This window comes from Leptonychotes weddellii, chromosome 6 (genome assembly GCF_054177405.1).
Source record: "Leptonychotes weddellii isolate Sample4059 chromosome 6, ASM5417740v2, whole genome shotgun sequence".
In the NCBI taxonomy this organism is placed as follows: Eukaryota; Metazoa; Chordata; class Mammalia; order Carnivora; family Phocidae; genus Leptonychotes; species Leptonychotes weddellii.
Window position 1 is genome coordinate 128,325,757 of NC_138374.1, and position 20,272 is coordinate 128,346,028.

Here is a 20,272-nt window from a genome sequence, read left to right on the forward strand (position 1 = left end):
TTGTCTGAAGGTCCCCCCGCCGCCCAAATTATGAAAATGTCATTTCTACAGATCATTTCAAGCCCCATCTCCTGAGTCGAGCCTCCTGTGACTGAAGGCTCCAGATCTCATCAGTCTTTCTGATTGTTGTATTACGTCATTTAGCGCTTAGTTGTACGCTGTCTTGTATCATTCACTGTTGCTTCCCCACATAAACCTTATCTCCCCTTATCTATAATCTCCTCTTGTAGTTGACACGCAGCTTCCTCAGAATTACTAGTGCTGAGGCACTTACTGGCTATTCCGAGCATATTTATTAATTTAAAGAAGGCATAAAAACTAAGACATTGGTTTAAATTCCAGTTAATCATGCCACACGTATTTATCATCTTTAAGGAAAAAAAAAAAAGACATAAGCCAGAAGTTCTGGTAGAGAAATTTTGTTCTGAGCCACTTAGTACTAAATTTATCTTAATTTTCTATATTAATTTTGACAATGTGAGAAACCAAAATAATATATCTTGTTTATGTTTAATTTTAACAGTCCAGAAGTGTCTCAAGTAGGGCGCTTGGGTGGCTCAGTTGGTTAAGCGACTGCCTTCAGCTCAGGTCATGATCCCGGAATCCTGGGATCGAGTCCCACATCGGGCTCCCGGCCCAGCGGGGAGCCTGTTTCTCCCTCTGACCCTCTTCCCTCTCATGCTGTTTCTGTCTCTCTCGCTCTCAAATAAATAAAAAAATAAAATCTTTAAATTTAAAAAAAGTGTTTCAAGTAAAATTAATTGTTTACCCTTTCTCATCCCTTACCTTCTATCCTCAACTTCCAGTATAATTAGTGTTATCATTTGGGATGAATTACCTTATAGAGTCTCCTTTTTAAAGAAGACATAAATGAATATATATGTCCATACAGGGTTTATTTTTTTATAAAAATGGGATCATACTATACCTGTTACATTGTAATTTTTCTAACTTAAAATACTATTTTGTCCTTTTACATCAGAACTCTTAGATCTACTACAGTCTTAAGACCTGCACATTATTTCATCTGTATTAATAGACACGTGTCATAATTTTTCAACTGTTTGTCGGGGTATTCAGAGTTTTCAGCTTTTCAGAATATTCATTCTTGTACACTTAGGTTATTATTGCATTTCTGTGAAATACATTCTCAGAAGTTTGGTTTCTGGGTGACATGTTCAACCTCAGGTGGCTCATCCCACTCCTCAGTTTCTCGTAGCACGTGGTACCCACGCGTGTGTAAGCCTCCATCCTCACTCCCATCCCCCCTCCAGAGCCCCAGTGCTAATGTGTGCTAATGGACGCTCCTGGCTGTGTGTGTATCCTTGGAATATGCACATTTAAATTTTTAATAAATACTGCCAGGGTAATTTTAATGGTTGGAATAATTAGAGAGTAATTATATCTCTACAAGCTCATCAACCACTGGATATTATCGATCTTTTTTTTTTTTTTGATATTATCGATCTTTAAAAATCTTTGCCTGAGGGGCAAAAAACCAAAAAAGTATATCCTTTTGTTTTTAATTTGCATTTCCCAGACTACGGGTGACATTGATGGTGTGGCCTGCAGAGCATAAAATGACAGTCAAATGACTCCTCACAGAAAAAGTGTGCTGACCCCAAACTACAAAAGCCAAATAGACAGCTTTAATCCCTTTTCTTTGAGGTAATGTCCAGAAGGAAGGAACTTGAGCATTTATAATCCAGGCTCTGTCATATTATAAAATATTATTTGGAAAAATAAACATTTTACCAGTGACTCCATTATTTGTCTATAAGTGAAGTACAATAGAAAATATGTAATCCACTCAAATGACATGACATGGCTTTTCACTTTTTTTTTTTAAGTTTTTTTTTAAATCCCAGTTAGTTTTCATACAGTGTAGTGTACCGTTAGTTTTGGGTGTATAATAGAGTGATTCAGCACTTCCACATGACAGCTGGTGCTCATCACAAGTGCCCCCCTTAATCCCCATCACCTATTTAACCCATCCCCCCACCCACCTCCCCTCTGATGGCTTTTTACTTTCTGATGGAAAAATAAACGATACCCTTGAGATGCATAGATAATTTAGTAGGTGATATAGTTTAATAGTGTTTTTAATGTTTATAAAATCAGGAGCTTTTTTAAATCAATAGTAAAAGCTCTTATAAGTATGATTCTCTTGGCAGTATGACTTAACGTGAGTCTTCCATATGACTTTAGGGTGATATTGACAGTGGGGAGAGTTCTGAGGCTAAGTAGTTAAATAGATATAATGGTTGGTGAAATTTGTTGGTGATTGGAATCATCTGTTTTATTGTTCTCACCCTACAACATTACAGACTCTAAATGATGGAAGTGTAATATGCAGGAAGAACAGACTTAATATTTTTCCCTTTAAGAAATTCCCCTCCAGAAATTTTGCATGTAGCAGTTAATGGTAAGCTTTTGGCTAGCCTAGAAACTCGGAAGCCAAATGGTGAGTTTTGAAGATGCAAATATGTTATGCTATTCTTTCATCAAAAAGACAATAAAACTTGTAAATTTGTTTTTCAGTATTATTTATCACATATATAAATAATACAAAATATAAAATTTTGCATCCTGTAAAAAATACTGTCAGTCATCTTTTTTAAGAAAACAAGGGGAAGGAGATACGGCTTTCAGGGAGACTCAGAAAGGCTGAGAATGCTATAATGATTATAATATAAAACATTTTCATAAAAATTATAGTGTAATTATATAAAATACAAGCACTTTAGTATGAAATAGGCCCAGAGAAGTTGTCTGCACAGGCTTGGTTTCTTGGAAAATATAGAAAAACGTGTATATCCACTTTAGGGAAGTTGCCAAGCTGAGAGTTCAGGGGTCTGCAAGGGTGGTTTTAGATCTAGTCCCCAAATCCTAAACAGACAGAGCCTCACTGAAGGTCAATTCTAAAAATTAATTTTATAGATGCATGTCGGTCACATAGGATCAGTGAAACTGTATTTCTGTAACTTTTGCATGATCGTATCCTCAGTTTCCCTGGGGGGCTGCTCCACCTGAGTATCACTGGCATCCAGGGGACAAGGGAAGGGAGGTGGCGCGTGAGGACGGCAAACCCAGAAGGCACAGTCTTGAAGGAGAAACCGGTCACACCCGTCACACTTTGAGAAGCAAAGTAGTGTTACTGCAAATGACCAGAAAGAATTGACCAGGAATTTGTTCACGGTTAGATTACTTATATGACAGTTTAGCCAAAACGATGAAATTATCAAAAGTAAAGGTTCTTTAAGAACTTAATGCAAGCTAGTTTCATAATGGATCTCTCCATAATGAAACCGGCTTCTTTGCCTTCACTTAACGTGGACAGTGTCTTACCTAAAAAATGTTCTTAGTAATCTTATTCTCTTCTGCTACCATACTTTTATAGTTTTTAATTTGTGTTTTTTATGTAAATCGTGACAAAATTCCTTCCACCCAGGAACCTGTGCCGTTGAAAAGTTTGAAATCTGCACTTAAGCAGTTTTGTTTATATGCGGCTTTTTTGCTCCTCCAAACTTAGTTGAGACATATACCTATTAACTTTCTAGCTCTTACGTTTAAACAAAGTTTAAGTTAGTTATGTATTTTAGAGAACAGTGAAAGCCGGATTAGCCAAAAATAAAGAATTTTTTTTCTATTGGAGTAAGAATTCAACAGAAGAGCATGTGTCCCTCTGGAAGTCATTCCTGCGTAGTTTAGTACTCGTAACGAGTCCAGACTTTGGCGGGCACACAGCAGAGGTTACGGATCAGTGGCTGTGTGCGTGATGAGGCGATGCCGTCCCCCTTTGCTTGTTCTCTTTGCTCCGGAGCCGCTCAGACTTGGCTTGCCTCCGGGCTGAGACCTGCGATGCGGGGATATCCTGAGGCCCTGCACACCCCTCTGTTGGTGGCCACAGCAGGGCCTGCCTCCGGCCCAGGAGACTTGGTCTCCTTAACCTCACCATGGGCCCTGGGGGTTCCCTGAGCAGGTGAAGAATGGCAGCCTGCAGGCCTGCAGGGCCACCACGGTCACCACCACAGCTTGCTGGTCTGTGATCACACTTCTTGTGGAGTTGCCTCTCGCTCCTGGTCCCGTACAGCTGCCCGTACCACTCCCCTGCCCTCCTCCCTACGCCAGCTTGCAGAGGAGGGAATAAAAATCCGGCTTTCTCGTTGCTTCCAAACAACGGCTCACTGCGGCTGCAGGACAGCAAGCTAAAACTGTCATGAGCTTGTCATGCTTTGCCTGTCACTCCTGCCGTCTAACTGAGACACGGACATGTGAGATGGAGCTTGTTCGTGTAAGGTCTGATAAATGAAAATTCCACCATGGATTTTTTTTTTTTTTTCAAAGTCCTTTGCAGCTTAAATTCATTTCTTTGACTTTCCACAACTACAGCTGGAATTTTAAGATGGGTTTTTTTTCCTCCTTAAAGAGCAATGTATATCCTGGAGGCAGCATGGCAAGAAGGAACACGTATGTGTGCGAGAGGACCGCAGATCGGTACGTGGCGTTGCAGAATGGCAAAGACAGCAGGTGAGTGTCACCACGCCACGTGGTGCCCGCTTCCTTGGCATCGTGCGTTACTGCTCTGGCTAGAACACCTGTAGCCGATGGGTCAAGAGCAAAGGGACTACTAGAGGGTACAGTTGCAACCAACCATTCTTACTAGGGCATCTCCCCTTCTGCACCAGAATGGAAGGATGGGAGCATGCTTTGGGAAAACAGGAGGTAAATCTCTTAACCCGAGAACTGCTGCATAAGACCTGATAGTAAATATTTCCCTGTAACAAACAAAGCAGGTTATACCTTCCTAATCTGATCTTCTTAATTTGAGTCTTATTATATACTTGCTGCTTCCTTTTTATCTTTTACTTCACTTTTTTTAGTTAGCCTTCACTTCTTACCCTTACCCCTCCCATCAAGCCATTATTGTATCCAAACCATGAAGGTTTTATTTTCCTTCGTCTAAAGAAATGTGGCCGTCTTAACTGATCATTGAGAACCATGGAATTCTCAACATGTTTTATTTTAAATAATGACAAATCATTTTATTTTTATTATTTAAAAAATTTAGCTTCTTTTCATCGTGAGTTCTAAGGGCTCTTCATCAATATAGTACAAAAGGGCAGGGAGCCTGTTCTCGTAAAATTCTGTTCTTAGCTCCATCCCTCGTCATGTCAGTGGACCAGACAGACTGTGCTTAGCATTTGTTCCCTCCCAAATAATGGACACGCAAAGTAAGTGTTATTATAAGGCGTACGGAGGTAAATGTATCTTCCTCGGACATAAGATCCTTTAGGCTAGAAGAAGACTTGGGAATTGATTTCTGACTTTATTACTTTTCCTATACCAACTCCTGATCTGCAGCTCCTTTAACCTATGACAGTTAACCGATTGATTAATAATACGAACTGAAAGTGTTTTGATGATGTTTCCAGAGACAGTATCTTTGTCGTAATTATGCATTCTTACTGTATAAGGGACAATAAACCACAGCAACACATTACACCAAACTTTGTCTTTTGGAAAGTGAAAAAGGTCTCCGATCGTAAAAGTAATTTCATACCTTCTCAGATTCACATTTATAGAGCAAGCGTGTGCGGGATCTTTTCCATGGAAGGTGGTGGTAAATTCACTCTGTACATTTTTTGGCAAGACTGTTGGTTTGTTAGTCACTAATAATGCCACTAATGTTAATTTCTCTTAAGTGTCTCAATCATGAAAGGTGTAGTCAATTTAGATTTTAAAAATCTCTTTCTTAAATTTTAGTAAACTGCAATTTCTCTTCTCTTTTACATTTCTATGGTCTTCTCAACTGTTTTCTGTCGAAAGCCTTACGGAGATGTCCGCAAGTAGCATATCTTCTGCAGGCTCTGCTGTGGCTTCTGCTGTCCCCTCAGCACGACCCCGCCACCAGAAGTCCATGTCCACTTCTGGCCATCCTATTAAAGTTACACTGCCAACCATTAAAGACGGCTCTGAAGCTTACCGGCCCGGGTAACGTGCTGGGTGCATTTCATTTAAGAACATAGCACCATATAAAAATACATGATAAGCACCATCACATCGAGAGCTTTCTGAGAAGATCCAGTGTCTGTAGCAGAGGGAAAAGTTGAATTGTAACATAAACACACCACACCCTGCCTGTTTTCAAAAATGTTACCCATGATTTAAATCATTTTCTAATGGAATTTTCTGTAAGGATTTTGTTTTAAACCCATCCATAAAGGATTGCTGCCCAATTTGTCATTCAGGTAAATTGAATTTTTTATGGTGTGAAAACAAAAATACATGAGACTGGGAATGGAGACCTTTGGGTAACCCTGGCTACTGCCAGTTACTTTTTTTTTTTTTTTAATGAAATTGGCCTTTTCGTTTCTCTATCAGGGAAACAGATGATCTTGAAGAACCCTTTTGGGTTTAAAGTGATATGCCCATTTTTCCAGTATTTGTCTATGTTAGGATTTCTCAAATTCAGAAGCATCTTTAGTGAAAGGTTTATTACTCACATCAGTGGTGTCACGGAGTATCATGCTGTCCCTGAGGCCTACGTTGTAAATACGCAGTGGTTCCATTCAGATGCTTTTTGATGAGTAACAACATTCATGTTCCACATTGCTGAATGGCTTAAAGTAAGAGAATAGTAAAAAATATATATGTAGCACCCCCAGTTTGGCATTCCTGATTCCGAAGAGTGTTTGTATCCCTGTTTCAATAACTTCTTACTCTTTAATAACTGTATTTCTGTAAAAGGCATTTAGTTCCGAACTGAAATGTTATTATCCCTCTCCATACAGTGATCCCTTAAATAACAGTTACCCGCATGCATCTCTAATGGGAGCAGGTAAAATAGGGCCTAGGAAAGGTAGCCATGGCATTTGGTAGTTCTTATTTTTTGTTTTGTCTTGCTTTGGTAGTTTTTAGAATGAGTGGAAGCTTTCTCTGTCATTCTTCTCAGTAATGTTTCTTGATTTGTCCCAACAGCGCAGCGCAGAGGGCGCCTGCTGCCTCCCCATCTGCTCACAGTATTAGCGCCTCCACTCCGGACCGCACCCGCTTCCCCCGGGGGAGCTCCAGCCGCAGCACCTTCCACGGCGAGCAGCTCCGGGAGCGCCGCAGCGCCGCTTACAACGGGCCGCCCGCCTCTCCTTCCCACGAAGCGGGCGCGTTCGCACACGCCAGGAGGGGAACGTCAACCGGTATAATAAGCAAAATAACATCCAAATTCGTTCGCAGGTCAGTACCAATGAGCCGTGGTGTTTTGTTTCCTCTAGGAATTACGAAGGAGACTTGGTGTTTTTTCTTTCACCTTTGGGGTGATTTTCCAAAATGGTTTCAAGGCATTTTACAGAAGTTTGAAGAAGAAAATCAAGGAAGACATGAAGTATTTTTCCCTAAGAGAGAGAAAAAAATGGGCAAGATAAGAATTGTTAAATTCTGTAAAATAGAGTGGAAAGAGGAAAAGTTGACATAAAAAATGTGTGTTTTAACAAACAGATTATCCCCTACCCAAAAGCCTTGATTTTTTAAAAAAGGAAATAGTGACTTTCCATTTATCCTTGAAGTAATATTTTTTTAGGAATACTTCTGAACTGTTCACTAATAATATATAGTTTACCCTTTTTTTTCCTTTCTCGTGAAAAGCCTCTGTATTGGAGTCACATAGATTACTTATGTAATTTAACATCATAGAAGCTTAACATCAAAACACAGCAAACACAAAATGAATACAAGTATAGTTAACTTCTAATCAAATAGAATTGTGCTCTTTTCTCAAAAGTAAGCTTAAACATTGATGAAGGAAGTTGCTGAACACAACGCAGGTAGATATCCATTTGATCTATTATCAGGTCCTCCTAAAAGCCTGCAAAATCCTATACGTGCAAAGCCCTGTGCTAGGTGCCAAGCAGGACACAAAGATGAATAAGACCGCATCTGTGCGCTCCAGACCCTCAAGTCCTGAAAGGGGCACACGTGTACGCAGCCGACTGTGGTAGAAAGCACAATGCGTGCTGCAGAGACAGCATGCGGGGGAGGCCAGAGGAAGGCACAGCTGTCCACGGGGTGGGGGGAGCGGCTAAAGCTCCATAGCATAGAGTTGTTTGAGCAGGTAAGAAATTATAAGGAGGAAATTATTACACATGCTTTAAAAAATATTAATTAAATAATTGCCCAGGTTATTAGTGTTCCTAGGATTTCAAAGAGTGGATGCAGAAAAGAGAAGCAGCAGCTCTAGTCTCTTGCCTTTTCTTGGAGCTGTTCATGGACCAGTTTACGCAGGATCACCCAGAATTTAAAACTTTACTCAAGTGCAACATCAGTTTCTAACCCTATCAACCGTGATGTTGTACCATTTGGGCAGCGACCATGCAGCATATGACACCTGGAGAGAGAAAGAGCTGGAAGCTCAAGGCAGAGTCAGCATGACAGGTAGTGCTGTCTGACCATCTGCAGGGTCCTGGTTAGATCAGCAGTAGTTTTTGCTGGGTGGAATTTGGCTGACTATTCAAAGCCCTTTTGATAGGCCAGGATTAATTAATCACGGTGAAGCCAGGATTAATTTTGAAGTGAAGGAAAATGGTTTTGGGTTTAAAAGCTTGATTACTAATTGTACATTAAGCAGCATATAACATATTTCTCTTTACTTTGCAATGAAAATGTAGATTCTAGAGGGAGCATAGTCAAGAGCCCTGGACAAGAGGTCAGGACAGAATGTCAGAGCGAGAACGTGGCATGGAGAAAGTCTGTTGGGAGCCTGGGATGGAGGATGGCCATAGGGCCATGTAACAAATCTGTGAGGACCTACTGCTTGCTGGGCGCTGTCCTGGTGCCGTCGATCCGGCCGTGAGGGAGACGGATGGAGCCCCCTTCCTAGGAGCACGTCCTGCGCAGCATGACACACCGTTGAAACATTTTGCTCGCTTGGCTTTTGGTCTTCCTCCTACCTCTCAAACTAACAGTTCCATCTCAGGCCATTTTGCTGGTTCTTTTCAGGTTCCCTTCGCCCCCCCAGCCCCCACCCCTAAGTGTCAGACTGCCCCAGGGCTCGAGCTTTGGCTCGAACTTTCTCTTCTCTGGCTGTCCTCACTCTCTTGCTGATCTCATTCAGACCTTTGACCTTACATTCATCTTACTTTAACAACTCCCAGACATCTGTCTTTAGCCCAGATCTTGCCTCTGAACTAGAGACTCACATAGCCAGTTGTCTACTCAGCGTCTCCACGCGGCTGTGTCATAGACTTCCGGACAGACCGTGTCCAAAATCCAGCTCCCCACTGCCCACCCCCAGACACCAGTCCTCCCTCATTGTTCACCGCATTAGGTAATGGCGACACCTTCCTTCTAGTTCTCAGACCACGAGCGAGTTATTTCTCAGACCACGCGCCAGGCCTGCTGGGCTGTGGCGTTGGCTCTGCCTTCCCAGCATCTCCCGGACGTAACTTCTTCTGTCACCCCCACCGCAGCCTCTGTCACCAAACCCACTGCTTGTCTTCCACCTGCTAACGGGTCTCCTCACTTCTGCCCTTGTCCTCTTCTGTGCTCAGCAGTGTCTGTCCGTGCTTGAAAGCCTTCTGCTTGCTTTTATCCCACTCGGGATACAATTCGAAGCCTGCACAATGGCCTCTGCGGCCCCACGTGGTCTGGCCGTTCATTTCTGCTCTGACCTCATCTTCTCCCCCTGCCCCTTGTCGGTCGCACGCAGGCCACATGGGGCAGCTGAGTGTCCTCGCGCACACTGGGCCTGCTGTGCGGGGCTTTGTGTTTGCAGTTCCTTCCCCCACTCCCGCACGACTGACTTCTTCTGCACCTCCTTTGTGTCTTTGTGGGAGTGTCCCTTCCTCCGTCACCTGTGTGAGATCAGAGCCTCTCCAGCACGCCCTCTCCCTGCTTTGTTTTTCTCCATAGCACCTAACACTACCTGAAAGAACCGCCCCCCCCCCGCTTTACCTGTTTGTTCTCTGCTAAATCTTCTGCTGAATATTGAGTGTCTGCAATGACACGTATGACATTCAGACATTTATGGAATGAATGGTTGAATAGTGCGGAAGACAGATTTTAAAAGCAAACACATAAGGTTATAATAAATCCTGGTAAGTGCTCTGAAGGGAGCAGGCCCTGAGATAGAAAGTACTCTGGGGGTTAAGGGTGTTCTGAGCTGGCCTCTGAGGGGAGCCAACATGAACATTTCTAAAGTTCCACGATGCCTTTATTAACTTCTGAACAATGTCATTTCATAGAGAGTTTTGGGGGCAGAAGAAGGCAGGGAGGAGGTTGCCATCCTTTGTCAGCAATTTGGTAGGATTTTTTTAATGTCTTTTAATTTTTAACATATTTTAATTAATTCTGGGTTTGGTTAGAGAAGAGAAACAATTCACAGTTCTCCTCTGAGGTCACCTGTCACCACATGAACAGCTTTGGCTTTACAGGTGTGTGTGTGCTCACTGCCACGCACACAGTCCTCCCTTACGTAGCATCGTGTAGCTAGAGAGGGGGTTGTGTAGGATACCACGAATGCCCCAATGCAGGAAGACAAGCAAAGCGCTGGCTTCCATACCAGGAATGAACCTGCTAAGTTCTTAGCAGCCGACAGACGGGAAGTGCAGGGGGTCTTCCCGTATGTTCGGCATATTGAACTTTCGGGAGGGTTGGAGGCTTGGAGAGAACTGGGAGAATTTCTTGATGTTCAAGAGCTATTCCAGCCTTATTATTTATTCTCTTCTCACCTCAGTTCCCAGATTGTCCATCCTTCCCACTGATCTCTTCTTAAGCCAATCCTGGGTTCAAGTCCTGCCTTTCTGTCTGTTCCCTTTGCCTTCCTCACTGCACTGTGCCTCACACCTGAAGAAATGGAACCCCCACACTGGCACCCCGAGTGACCAGCGCCGCCTCCAGGAATGCTCTGGGGCAGGCGCCCTGACACCCCATCAACTTTAGAACCAACTGAGTTGATGTGCCACTAAATGCTTAAAAAGAAGAAAAGATAGGATGTTATAGGGGAAAAAAGTAAAAGAATTTGGGTTGTTAAACTTTAAGAAGGGAAGGATAAAGAATAATTTGGAGTTAATCATTCATGTACTGGAAAACCATTATTACAAAGAGGAAGCCAGTTAGTAAGTTCTCCTTGGCCAGTAGAAAGGCTGGATGCTGAAATGACCACGTGAGAGAGTTGTTTTCTGGTCTTAGGAAAGAACTTTCCAATTAGGAAAGTGATTTACACTAGAGTTCTCTATCAAGGGAGGGTGTAGACATACCATTTCAAAAGCCTTTAAAAAAAATAAAAGCCTTTTAAATAGCATGGAGAACCATTTGCTTTGGATGGTTCTATAGAACTACTGTATCAACTGGAGATTGTCTCAGACCTTAGGATTTTTTAAACATAGCTCGCTCTTATTAGGGGATAACCAGATTAGTTCACTTCAGTATATATTGCTGTGCATAAGATATGTGGCCGTTTTTTGTTTTGTTTTGTTTTAAAAGATTTTATTTATTTGACAGAGAGAGACACAGCAAGAGAGGGAACACAAGCAGGGGGAGTGGGAGAGGGAGAAGCAGGCTTCCCGCGGAGCAGGGAGTCCGATGCGGGGCTCGATCCCAGGACCCTGGGATCATGACCTGAGCTGAAGGCAGACGCTTAACGCCTGAGCCACCCAGGCGCCCCATGGTTTTGATTTTTAAGTGTTGAGTGTTGGGGAGCCCTGCCAGCCTGCATGTGCTGTGACAGCCAGCGGGCTCTCTCTCCCCAGCTGCCTCCCTCTGTGGCTGCTGGACTATTTGAAACCAGTGCCAGGCAGCAGACGTTCTTCAAGTCGCTGCTTCTGTGGGCGTCCGGGAGGGCAGGAACGGGGCATGGGAACGACGTGGCGAGTCAGTGGCTATTTCAACAGCGAGAGCAGAAGTAGAGCTTAGGGAGTGTTTCGTTCCTAGTGCTTAAAGTGTCTGCTAACAGCGACTTAGACGGCAAAAGAGAAATGGGACAGAGAAGCCCTGGGAGACGCACGCCCCTTTCTGTTGAAGCAGCAGCCTTACCGGCCTTCCTTCCCACGGACGGGCTGCCCTCCGGGACATCAGCAGAGCTGCACAGGCCTCACGGTGTACGTGTCCGTGTCTTATTTATGGCCGCGTGCTGTCATAAAGATAGGTTCGTGTAGATAACACTGAATTACTACACTTGCCCGTGAAAATGCCATTTAAGAATTAAGAAACCCCCATTTGAATGTGAGAATACATATTATTTGTCCTTTTTGATTCAGAGAGGAAAATGGTTTTTACACAACATGTTTGTCCCGAAAGGCCTCTAGTTAAAGACCCTAAGATGCAGAAGGCATTCATATTTCTAACCTCCAGTCAAGTTGTAGAGCTCAGTGTATGGATGTGTTTCGTTAATTTGGGGAATGAGGAGAGTGGCCCTGATTTTATTCCCATTGCATTCACTTTACATAAATAACATGAATGTTTCTGGAATGGTTAGAACATTAAGAAAACATTAACTTCAGCGTTTGAGTTGGTTATTTTTTCCCAGCGATTTAATAGTATTTTGCTCTCACATGCCATTTCTTAATGCATTTAAACTGGTTTATAACTTGATGCTCTGTGTCAATATTTAATTACATTTGAAAAATGACGAAGTAGTTAAGATTTTGGTAGACTTAAAAAATATTAATGACGTTCAACAGAAGGACAATTAGTAGAGTTTTCCTGGTTTTATTTCACAGGTGGATGTCCAGGTAAGATCAATGTTTCTGCTTAAGATTGATTTCGTGTTTTTAGACTCACCTGCTTGGATAGGTTGTTGGTGTGCTGTAACATTTTATCATGTGCATGAATCGTTAGTGTTACATCTGAAGTTAATTGCTTATTTAAAAATTGGTACTTATTTTTAGAAACACTTGTATATGTTGAACTTTATTTCTAATGACAAGGTTAAGTTATATATTTTCTAAATTGAGCGACTACTAGAATTACATTTAATGACATACGAAGTTGGATCTTGCTGCTGAAAATTATTAAATAGTTTTAACTGTAGATTGAACTAAACTCAATCAAAAGATAAATTCTGACTTTGAAATTATGACTGGGAATTGGAAGATCCTGTTTAAAAAAAAAAAAAAAAATCCTAAACCGTCAACCTAGCATCTCCTCTCTGACAAGACCCAGTAGACGCTCAATAAAATGACAGTTAAGCTGGTTACAATGAAAACGTGCAAAGCAGTGTCAGACTGACTAGTAACAGAAAAGTGTCGTGTTAGAAGTTTGCTTAACACGTTAACTTTAGCATCATTTTAGATGTAGGTTTTCTTGGTATACTTTTCACTCTTATCATTAAATCTCAACCTCCACTTTGTTTTGAGGGATCCAAGTGAAGGCGAAGCGAGTGGCCGCACAGACCCCTCAAGGTGAGGAGCCACTATGAACACTTCGCCACTAGGGCCCCCGTGTGTGCAAACGTGCCCTCCAAAGACGTGCAGGACCTAATAAATCTGAATAGAGCTAAAAACTAGACAGTATGTGTATTTTACGTTTTTATCTCGGGATGGGTTTTCTTAATGTTGCCGAGCGCTTAATGAAGTGTGAGTTAATTAACTTGAAGTTTGTGTTTTCTAAACATTATTTTGACTGGTATGCTTCATAGAGAAGCAGCCTTCCTGTCCTATAAAATACGTCCTAGCAGAAGAATTAATGGATTAAAATGTACTGATCCTTTTCTCACTAAAAGGATGTAACTGGAATTAGGTAACACTGAACACAGAGGTGACCAAATATGTAGGAAGGTTTGATATTAGGAATATATTTTGGGAGTGTTCAGTGGTGGACGACATTTTAAGACTCTCGCCCTGCCTTACTTGATGGTTCTTGGCATGCAGTGGTGGTTGTGTATTCCTCCTGATGGCGGGTCTCCAACACAAGCCCAGTCAGAATCAGGTGGGCGCCCCCCGCCAGGGTTCGTGGTTGGGATGGACGTGGCTGCGTGAGGTGCTGATGCTGCTGGTCAGGGGACCACATCAGTGACATGTTAGTACTTGTGTTCATGTTAACAAACGGGAAGTTGAAGAAAGGAAGGCATTACATTATTTGGAATGTATACCAGCGTGAAAAGATCCCGTATGAATCACAGAACCTGGGCAAGCAGCTCCTCAGTAGGACAGATGCTCCAGCTTCATTCAGGAACGATTTTTGAACCGCTGAGCACAAGCCCCAATTTAATTTCTACCTCTTAAAATTAATTAAATATAAAACATAATGAGCTTTGCAAAAACTTTATTAAGCATTCCTGGGTAATCTGTTTTGCAAACTGTGCTATATTTGTTTGGTCATAATAGTTGAAATGTTTCTCTATTGAGTTAGGTGCCCGAGTCACCATGGTAGGCAGCCAGGGGGGGAGGCAGGACAAATATTTGTAACTTTCCTTCTGCCTGTCAAATAAACATGAAGGACATTTGTTTTTAGCCCCTCCCTCACTCAGTCGTCACTTTGGAGCCTCTTGGGTCTCATGCTGCCTTCCCACTAAATTTCCCTCTGAGACACGTAATAATAGTACAGTGAGTGCTACAGGTGGGCCACCTATCTCTACTCTGTCCTTTCCACGGGCCTGTGTGTCCCTTTCTTTTGTTGTTGTTGGGTTTTGTTTTCTTTCTTTTTTTTCTTTTTGCCTTTCAACAAACTTATTGAATGCCTCCTGCCTGTAACTAGCTGGTCATTCAGTTCTCGCAACAGCCAGGTGGAAAGTGTCCATTCTGCAATTGAAGAACAGTAAGGAGCAGGAGGTCCTGTCATGTCAGGGGCGTGACTGGGGCTCTCGAGCCAGACGCCAGCGTTTGAGCCGTGTCCTACCACTTGCCTTGCTGTGTGACCTTAGGAAGTTGCTCTAGCTCCGGAGTCGTTAGGGTAAATGAGGAAATAATGCATGTTAGGTGCTGGGAACAGTTCCTGGCACTTAGTAAGTGCCCAGTAAATGTTCGCTGTTACAATTAGTATTAACATTTTCAGGAGCTTTCTACAGTTAATGTCACCAGTGGTGATGCCTTTGAGGTACATGTAGAAAAACATCTTGTATGTGCCTGTCGTCTCAAGGTCACCCGGTGACCTTGGTGGAATGGAAGAAAAACTGATTCCTGGTTTTTGCATTTCAGCTCATTAGCTATGACCTTAGAAAAAGTAAAGCCATCAGTTCTGTTTTTAAAATGAGGGTTCAGTCACGTGTTCTCTTGGGTCCCCTCCAGCCCTGGCATGCCGATTCCATACCCAGGGTTGTACGTGTAGTTCTGATAAACGACTCTCATGAGATCTGCATGCCCAAGGACGCCTGTGATGCGATGGCTTAGCGTCCGTGAGCAAAAAGAAAATGATAGAGAAGACAGTGAAATAAACACTGTCTTAGAAATTTATTTTCTCTACTTCTTCCTTTCTAAGTTTCTTAAACTTGCATAGTTTGCAGAACTCTGGGCTCAGGTACCTAGGAAGGAGGAGGAAAATATATATATAAATGTATACATAAAAATTCATATATACAAATATATGTGCAAATATGCATTACATGATAATATTGACATAAAGTGTATATATGAATACATATATACATATAAACAAAATGTTTATATCGTAGGTTATAGACTCCTTTCAAAGTATATCATTTTTTTTTTAAATCACATATAAGTGAGCTAGATTAACAAGTTAAAATTGCAACATCTCTATTTGGGAAATTGCTCCACCAATTTAATTACAGGGTCTTCTGAATCATAAATAATCTATTTTACCTTTCTGTGATTATTTGAAATAGGTTTTCTGGTTCTATATTATTTATGGGAGACTTAAAATAAGGACAGTTCAGTAAGGTTGATTCGCTTAACAAACATGTGTCCGTCAGCTCCCGTGTGCCCAGCACAGTTCTAGAGTCCTGAGATAGACCAGTGAGCAAAACAGACAAAACCCTTTGGTCTCCTAGAATTTACAGTCTAGTGGTAGAGTCAGACAGTACGTAATAACCGTAATACATAAATGAATTAAATGGTATCTTAGGGAAAAGATACTATATTAGAACGTAGCAAGTGCCGTAGAGGAAGCACTAGAGCAGGGTTAGGGGGGTGCTGGGGGGCCCGAGGGTGGTCAGGCTAGACCGCAGGCAGAAAGTGAGCAGAGATCTGAAGGAAGTAAGGGCGTGAGCCGTGCAGCTCCCTGAGGGGAGAGCCTGAAAGCAACACAGCCCACACATTCTGAGGAACAGCGTGGAGGCCAGTGTGTCTTGAGAGGAGGAAGCAGGGAGGAAGATAGTTACGAGATGAGGGGTTGGAGGTAGGAGTGGGGGTATGGGTCACATGGAGCCTGGCAGACTACGTTAAGGATGTCTTTAGCAAAATGATGAAACCCCGAGAGGGCCTGACGTCTACACTTTCACGCGTGCTATGACCTGATGCCTTTACCTCCTTGCAATACAACATCCTTTGTCAGCATGATCAGGTGTAAATAATCCCCCTGTAGCCATTCCTACTAGCCTTGCCCCCAGTCCTTTTGCTACCCAAAAAAGGTAGGGAAAAAAAGGGAAATTTGTATTTTTTAAAATGTGTATTTGTAAGTAGAATGCTAGCGGTTTCTGTTTGTGTAAATGTACAGGAAATGGAGAATCTGCTTCTGCAGGGAACTGACAAAGTGTTAAGTTCTTCACTTTCAGCTGTAAACTTGTTTCCCACAAACAAAGCCAAGGCAGGTGGTGTCCTGGGGTCTGTTTTGGGGACAGCAAGGTGACACAAATGTTTGTAATTACCTGAAGGTAGTGTGTAAATTGGGTAGTTTCATTAGACACTGAGCGATGACCACTTAGATTTCATGTGTGCTTTGACTTGTTTGCTGAATGGAATTTTTGTTTCCATTCTCTCCCTTTGCCCTCCCCTTCTAGAAGTACGTCAGGGGAACCAAAAGAAAGAGACAAGGAAGAGGGTAAAGATTCTAAGCCACGTTCTTTGCGGTTCACGTGGAGTATGAAGACCACTAGTTCAATGGACCCCAATGACATGATGAGAGAAATCCGGAAAGTGTTAGATGCAAATAACTGTGATTATGAACAAAAAGAGAGGTTTTTGCTTTTCTGTGTCCACGGAGATGCTAGACAGGACAGCCTCGTGCAGTGGGAGATGGAGGTCTGCAAGTTGCCGCGGCTGTCACTGAACGGGGTCCGCTTCAAGCGAATATCTGGGACATCTATTGCCTTTAAGAACATTGCATCTAAAATAGCGAATGAGCTTAAGCTGTAAAGAAACTCAAATTTACAGGATCAGGGAAGATACATTCACATATGAGGTACAGTTTTGAATGTATTGGTAATGCCTAAGGTGATTGGCCTGTGAGTCTCCCCCCATGTAGAATTCGCCCTTCATGCAATAAGGACATACATAGTTAGGGACTGGACAACTCAAGTCCGTGTGAAGTATACTAAATACCTGTAGCTAAAAAAGTAGGTTTCACATGTACAGGTAAGTATATTGTGTATTTCTGTTCATTTTCTGTTCATAGAGTTGTATAATAAAACAGATGATTGCTTAAAGAACTTGTATAGTTGTCTAGATTTCTGCACATAAATGTATGTTTGACACTTTCAGTTGGAGATGTTCTTCCCTGTTATTTACATTCTGGTGGGTTTTTTAAATTCTTACCTCCATCATGCAATTTTGAAAATTGTGTCCAGAATTAAAAGTGCACAGAAATAGTCTTTAAAGTTGTAGCATGGACTTCTAAAAATTATTTTTAAATCCTATTTAAATTTAAACCAGGAGCTGATAAATAGATCAGCTTTACTGTACACAGAATTATTCCTGCTTACCTATGCTCTTCTCCTTGTTCTCAGACAAGGTGTAGTTGAGAAAATACAAAATGTTTACAGTGTTGGCACTTAGAGTTTTTAAAATGAACTACATCAAAATATTAATAGCTTTGCCTTGAGCTAAGAAGTACTGGGGAAAAAGTTAAACCTGTATCACATTTCTTTTAAACTTTAAAGTGTTTTCTGGCCCACTGCTAAATGTAGCAGCAAAATTAAAAAGAATCAACACTCCATCTGGCTATTATAAATGTAAACTGTCACTTAGGTTTGCTGCCTTCTGAATACCGCAATGTAATTGCGGAAATAGAATATCGGGACTGTCTCATAGCACAAACTCATCTTTACAGTGTTGATCAATGCATCAGTTAAGAAATAATGCCACCTCAGGAACTAACTGGCATTGGGAACATTTACCTATTCTCCTCCCATCCTTTTCACCTGCTCCCGACACAGTAATATCTGTAAGTACTTAGGAGACTTTTGAGCAAAACCTACTATTTATAACAGTGTATTATTGATTTACGCTTACGTGGTTGTTGAGTTTGTTCCCATGTAACATGTTTGTTTTTAATATTTTGCCAGATTTCTTGTATTTATTCCACACTGTTATGCCTATAATGTGCAGCTTTGTAATTGGGCATTTGCCTCCTTTTCTTTCATAATTAGTGATATATGCGATGTAAAACCACTAGGAAAGGTACATTTTAATACTTGTTATTTTTTACTGAATTAGCCTTGGAGGTTGACTGTGCAATGTTATTTAATGTTGTAATTACTGTAATATCAACATATGGGCCCCATCTGCACACTCCTGAGAAGTGGAAAAGGGTATTCAAATTTTATCAGTTCAAAGGAGAATAAAGCTGTGATAAATACTGTAATTCTAACCTACATCAGAAAGCTCTACGTGTAGGTGATGTGCCATTCCGTAATGGCATCCAGACTAGGGTGAATTTTACATTCTGTACTGTACTGTGACGTAGCTTTCCTCTGTAACAGTTCTGTTCTAAAATGAAGTGTATTTTTGCCTTAGCAAAGGATGGTGTTTGGAAAAAAAAAACTGTGTAGCCCCTTTTTAACCTAGTGTTCATTCAGAAAAATTGATGCAAATCTTTATTCACTTTCACTGGTGCACACTGAAATTTTACTTGAACAGTTCTCATAATAAAGCACTTGTCTTCTGCTCTTTATCAGAATGTGAATTACCTGTTTTTTAGCACAAAAGTATTCTGTATGGGGAGTTTATTTCATGTGTTCTAAATTTAGTTGGCAGGGGGTGAAGCTATGTGGGTTTTCAAAATGTCGTCATGATAAGAAAAATTGACTCTTTTTATGGGAATTCCTAGCATCAAAACACTTAAAAAAAAAATTGCCATCATGCCTTTTCCAACGTAGAAACTGATGGTTTGGTTTTTTGGGTTTTTTGGGTTTTTTTACATTTTCTCACTCTGGTTAACTCTTACATGTTTGTGGCAAGGAATTTTACCTCAATATATTTTATAAACTAAAAATGAAATCTTGATATGCACTTCAGATTTTCCCATTTTATATGACAACATAACTATTTTTAGAAGAGTTAGAGGAATTTTACAATATGTTTGCGTAAATAAATACCACTTATATTCACTGGCTATGTGATATCAGGGTTTCCTTGGTTTTGTTTAAATATTATTTGCCATAACATCCCTAAAATTCATTATTTTGTAGAGACGAGGATATAGTATTGAATTTGATAAATAAAAATTTGACAAATAATAAAATGAAGTATACTCAAGAATCTTGACCCAATAATATTGTCTAAGGTAGGATTTGATTTAAAACCTGTAAGACCTTGGGGCACCCCGCTGGCTCAGTCGGTGGAGCATGCGACTCTTGATCTCGAGATCGTGAGTTTGAGCCCCACATTGGGAGTAGAATTTACTTTAAAAAAAAAAAAAAAAGACCTTTTGTGAAGTGGTTTTCACCAACAGAATCATTTCACAGTGTGGGCAACAAAAATAACGTGATGAGTGAGACACCAGTTTACTGTAAATAAGTGAGCCCAGTAGAATGCATACATTAATCACAGTGGTCTCTGCCTTCGTTTTTAAGTCTGTCGCAGTACCCACTGTGTCTTAAGACCTATGAAAGAATTGTAAAAGGTGGTTCCTACTTCTCCCGAGATTTTGGTCCATTTTGGAAAGACAAAATGTAAGACCCACAAAACCGTAAAAAGCACACCCACAGAGGAACAATGAAAGTGCTCAAGCAAGCACAGACAGTAGCTGCCATAGGAATTCAAGGAAAGGTGAGTTTTGCATAAATAGGAGAAAGAAAGACCTTTTGAGGATTTGGGGATGGATAAAATTTAAGAGGCAGAATGGAAATGATCTTTTAGGAAGGAACATGTGAGAAAAGGCTTGTAGCTAGTAGTGACTATAAGACATATGTTAAAAATGCACCACTTAGCGGGGCACCCGGCCGGCT

General features: G+C 41.4%; 1 protein-coding gene across 10 annotated transcripts in view; it reads left to right on the forward strand.

Annotated features, from left to right (window-relative positions):
* The window catches only part of MARK1 (microtubule affinity regulating kinase 1), a 116,443-nt gene extending 97,447 nt beyond the window's left edge, over positions 1-18,996 (forward strand). For 3 of the 10 annotated variants that reach the window (XM_031018464.2, XM_081825190.1, XM_081825192.1), the window contains exons 14-18: positions 4,430-4,530; positions 5,830-5,994; positions 6,982-7,233; positions 13,347-13,391; positions 16,886-18,996. In XM_031018464.2, coding sequence (XP_030874324.1) covers positions 4,430-4,530; positions 5,830-5,994; positions 6,982-7,233; positions 13,347-13,391; positions 16,886-17,240 — 918 coding nt within the window. In that variant the 3' untranslated portion in view covers positions 17,241-18,996. Of the gene's footprint in view, positions 1-4,429; positions 4,531-5,829; positions 5,995-6,981; positions 7,234-8,359; positions 8,428-13,346; positions 13,500-16,885 lie in introns of all 10 variants that reach the window. The other 7 variants (XM_081825191.1, XM_081825193.1, XM_081825194.1 and 4 more) reach the window with 5 other exon arrangements.
* Positions 18,997-20,272: the final 1,276 nt, after the last annotated feature.